We start from the raw sequence: 3,574 nt of genomic DNA on the forward strand, positions 1-3,574 counted from the left end.
CACAGATTTGACATCGCCATGTCAACAAACTTCAAAATTGGTAAAAGTTTATCGATTTTTTACAGCTATACGCGGGTGCCTCTGAGAGAAAAAGTTGACAAAAACACAGATAGGGTCATGAACAATGTCCTCCTAAAATTGGAGCGACATGCGTGCTAATTTGTGGACGTGCATAAACTACATTCACGTACACACACACACACACACACATCCTCTCTTTTATAGATATAGATGAACCACCGCTCAGTGACGGCCTGATCCCTTCTCCATCGAGTGAGCGAGGAAACTATTATAACAATTCCCTCTCCCCATAGGATGTATGTATTTTTTAAAAAAAGGAAAACTAAACAAAGAAGCTTACTTAAGCTGACGATGTTGTTTCAGGGTTTTTTTTTTTTATATACATATTCTGCTGGCTGTTGGTTTTTTCACAAATCTCTCTCTCCTCTACATATGATGCTTTCTTTCTATTTCAGCCTCCTATTGACATTGTCATCACAGATGCTGGGCCACTCACGCGGTCGCTCCTTAAATTCTTACACGATATGTCAAATTCTTCTTCAAACAATTCTGTCATCCATCCCGACATCCTTTTTGGCCAGATTTGTAAAAAGTAAGTCAGTTGTTTTTTTTTCCGTTTTATATTTTTATTAATTTTGTTGGTGATTTGCTGTACTTGAGATATCAAGCTAAGTAAAATTGCAGTATTCCATACATACAGGCTTGTCCTTTACAGGTGTTAGTGTCACGTAAAATGCAAGACTGATAGGAAATCCAAATTTTTGTAGAACATTCCCCTCTTCTACCAGACTTCTGCTTCTTTTTATTTACTGAGGAATTCTTTATCTTTCACCTGACAGAGCTCCACGTTTCAAAGGCTTCCAACAACAAGACAGCCATGAGTTGCTTCATACTCTTTTAGATGTTATGAGAACTGAAGAAATAGAGGTAAGTTCTGTGCTTTCTGATTCTATTTTCTATCTTTCAGTTGAAATCTCATTTTAACCCTTTGGCCACATTCAGCCCAAACACTCTACCTGTTTTATGTTCAAACCAGCCAGATTTGACATCTCACACCTACTCTAAAATGTCATTCTAAAGTATGGCACCTTGGGCAAGTGCCTTCCATTATAGCCTCAGGCTGACCAAAGCCTTCTGAGTGGATTTGGTAGATGAAAACTGAAAGAAAGCCATCGTATATAACACACACACACACACACTCACATTCACCAATGTGTGTGCCTTTGTGTCTGTGTTTGTCCCCCACCACTGCTTGACAACCAGTACTGGTGTGTTTATGTCCCCACAGCCTAGCGGTTCAGCAAATGAGATTAATTGAATAAGCACCAGACTTTAAAAAGATAAGTCCTGGGGTCAATACATTCAACTAAAAAATTCATCAAGGTGGTGCTCCAGTATGGTTGGAGATAAATGACTGAAACAATTAAAGGATTTAAGGAATATCATTGAAATTTCAAATCTGTCAGATAATGCATGATTAATTCAAAACAATGTGCCTTACATTTGACAAGAATCTGAATTCTAAAAGGTTGATGTTTTTAAAATCCTGTTATCATTAAACTGGTAAAAGACACTCTTATTTCTTTATTGCACACAAGAGGCTAAACATAGAGGGGACAAACAAGGACAGACAAAGGGACTAAGTCGATTACATCGACCCCAGTGCCTAACTGGTACTAATTTATCAACCCTGAAAGGATGAAAGGCAAAGTTGACCTCGGCGGAATTTGAACTCAGAACATAATGGCAGACGAAATACCACTAAGTATTTCGCCCGGTGTGCTAACGTTTCTGTCAGCTCGCCGCCCTTTGGTAAGAGACACTCTGTGCCACCATGAGCATCAGTAAACCATTTCGTGGCTGTATTTCTAATGTAATGTATATTCCCAGTATATCTCAGTTACTTGTGAAAATAATCAAGAAATTTAGTGGGATTTAGAAAAAATATTTTTATCATTAGTGTTCACTTTTCCATGCTTGCTTCGGTTAAACGGAATTTTTAAGGCAGATTTTCTGCAACTGGATGCTCTTGTTGCCAATCCCTATCCATTTCCAGGCATGGTAATATTTTTCCAGGGTCAGACATGTTTTTCATGAAAGCCTGGAAATGAACAACATCGCTTGGGTGACAGTGATGCTTATTTACAGCCATTATTTTATGTAAAGACAAGGGGACATGCACACATGCACGCACGCACACACACACACACACTCACTCACTCACTCTCTTTCAATGGGCTTCTCTCAGTTTCTGTCTACTAATTTGACTCTCAAGGTTTTGGGTGGCCCAGGACTATAGTAGTGTTGCACAGTGGGGCTGAACCCAGAACCACTTGGTTGGGAAACAAGCTTCTTCACCACACAGCCATGCCTGATAATAACCTTTTTAATTTAATTTGGGCTATTTTAAAATGAGATATTTTGTATTAGCGTATGACAGTTTCAGATAGATTGGTATTAAAGAAAAGTTTAAGCTTCACCAGGAGATTTCAGAATTTCTTGAAGATGGTAGTGTCAATATTTAAAGGGCTGCAGCAGAATTTAACCCTTTAAACCGGATTATGTTTAATAATTGTGTAATTTGGTGTATAAAACTGTATTTACTATGAGACCAACCCACTATTGTAACTGTTATGTTGGTCCACTGTTGTGATTGTTGGACTGGTCCACTGTTGGGTGAGTCCATTGCTGCCACTTTGGGCCATTGGGCTATCTTCCTTGGCTGTTGGGCTGATTGGAGTTTACTGCCATGGTAGTTGGGTTGACTGGTTTGTCACTGTGGCTGTTCCATTATGGATAATACATTAAATATATTGACTGATCACTTATAAACTCGACAAAAGCTGTGGTATGTTTTGAACCTATAACTGACACAATCCTTAGTTCTCTCCATGCCATGTGGCACATGAAGCTGCAACATAATCTCTCCAACCAGCTCTGTTTTCTGCCATTGTTCTGGTTTCATCCCAGCTTCTCCACACTTGTCATTTCTTTTCCTTGTCAATGGTCCTTCGCCATGTGGTTTTAGGGGGTGCCCTGTTACTCTTTTTCTCCTCAGGCTGCCATATTAGTGTCACCATACAATCACTTCCTCGACACAGTCCTTACCTCCACTTAACCCTTTACCATTCACATTATTCTGCCAAATGTAATAATTTTTCATTCAAATTGTTTTTAATTAATTATACATTATCTCCTAGCTTTGAAATTTTGATGACGTGATTGTATACTCTTTTACTCTTTTACTTGTTTCAGTCATTTGACTGTGGCCATGCTGGAGCACTACCTTTTTAGTCGAGCTAATCGACCCCAGGACTTATTCTTTGTAAGCCTAGTACTTATTGTATCGGTCTCTTTAGCCAAACCGCTAAGTTACGGGGACGTAAACACACCAGCATCAGTTGTCAAGCGATGTTGGGGGTACAAACACAGACATACAAACATATACACACACATACATATATATATATATTTCTATATATATATATATATATATATAAAGTGTAGTATATTGCCACTTAAGTGTGGCTGACCCCTAGGGGTGGATGTTACT

The 3,574-nt window shown here is 38.8% G+C and overlaps 1 protein-coding gene across 1 annotated transcript in view; it reads left to right on the forward strand.

Annotated features, from left to right (window-relative positions):
- Positions 1-3,574, forward strand: part of LOC106877601 (ubiquitin carboxyl-terminal hydrolase 45) — a 77,352-nt gene that overhangs the window by 58,267 nt on the left and 15,511 nt on the right. Inside the window, exons 11-12 of the mRNA XM_052975651.1 lie at positions 477-613; positions 861-948. Coding sequence (XP_052831611.1) covers positions 477-613; positions 861-948 — 225 coding nt within the window. The remainder of the gene's footprint in view (positions 1-476; positions 614-860; positions 949-3,574) is intronic.

This window comes from Octopus bimaculoides, chromosome 22, assembly GCF_001194135.2.
Source record: "Octopus bimaculoides isolate UCB-OBI-ISO-001 chromosome 22, ASM119413v2, whole genome shotgun sequence".
In the NCBI taxonomy this organism is placed as follows: domain Eukaryota; kingdom Metazoa; phylum Mollusca; class Cephalopoda; order Octopoda; family Octopodidae; genus Octopus; species Octopus bimaculoides.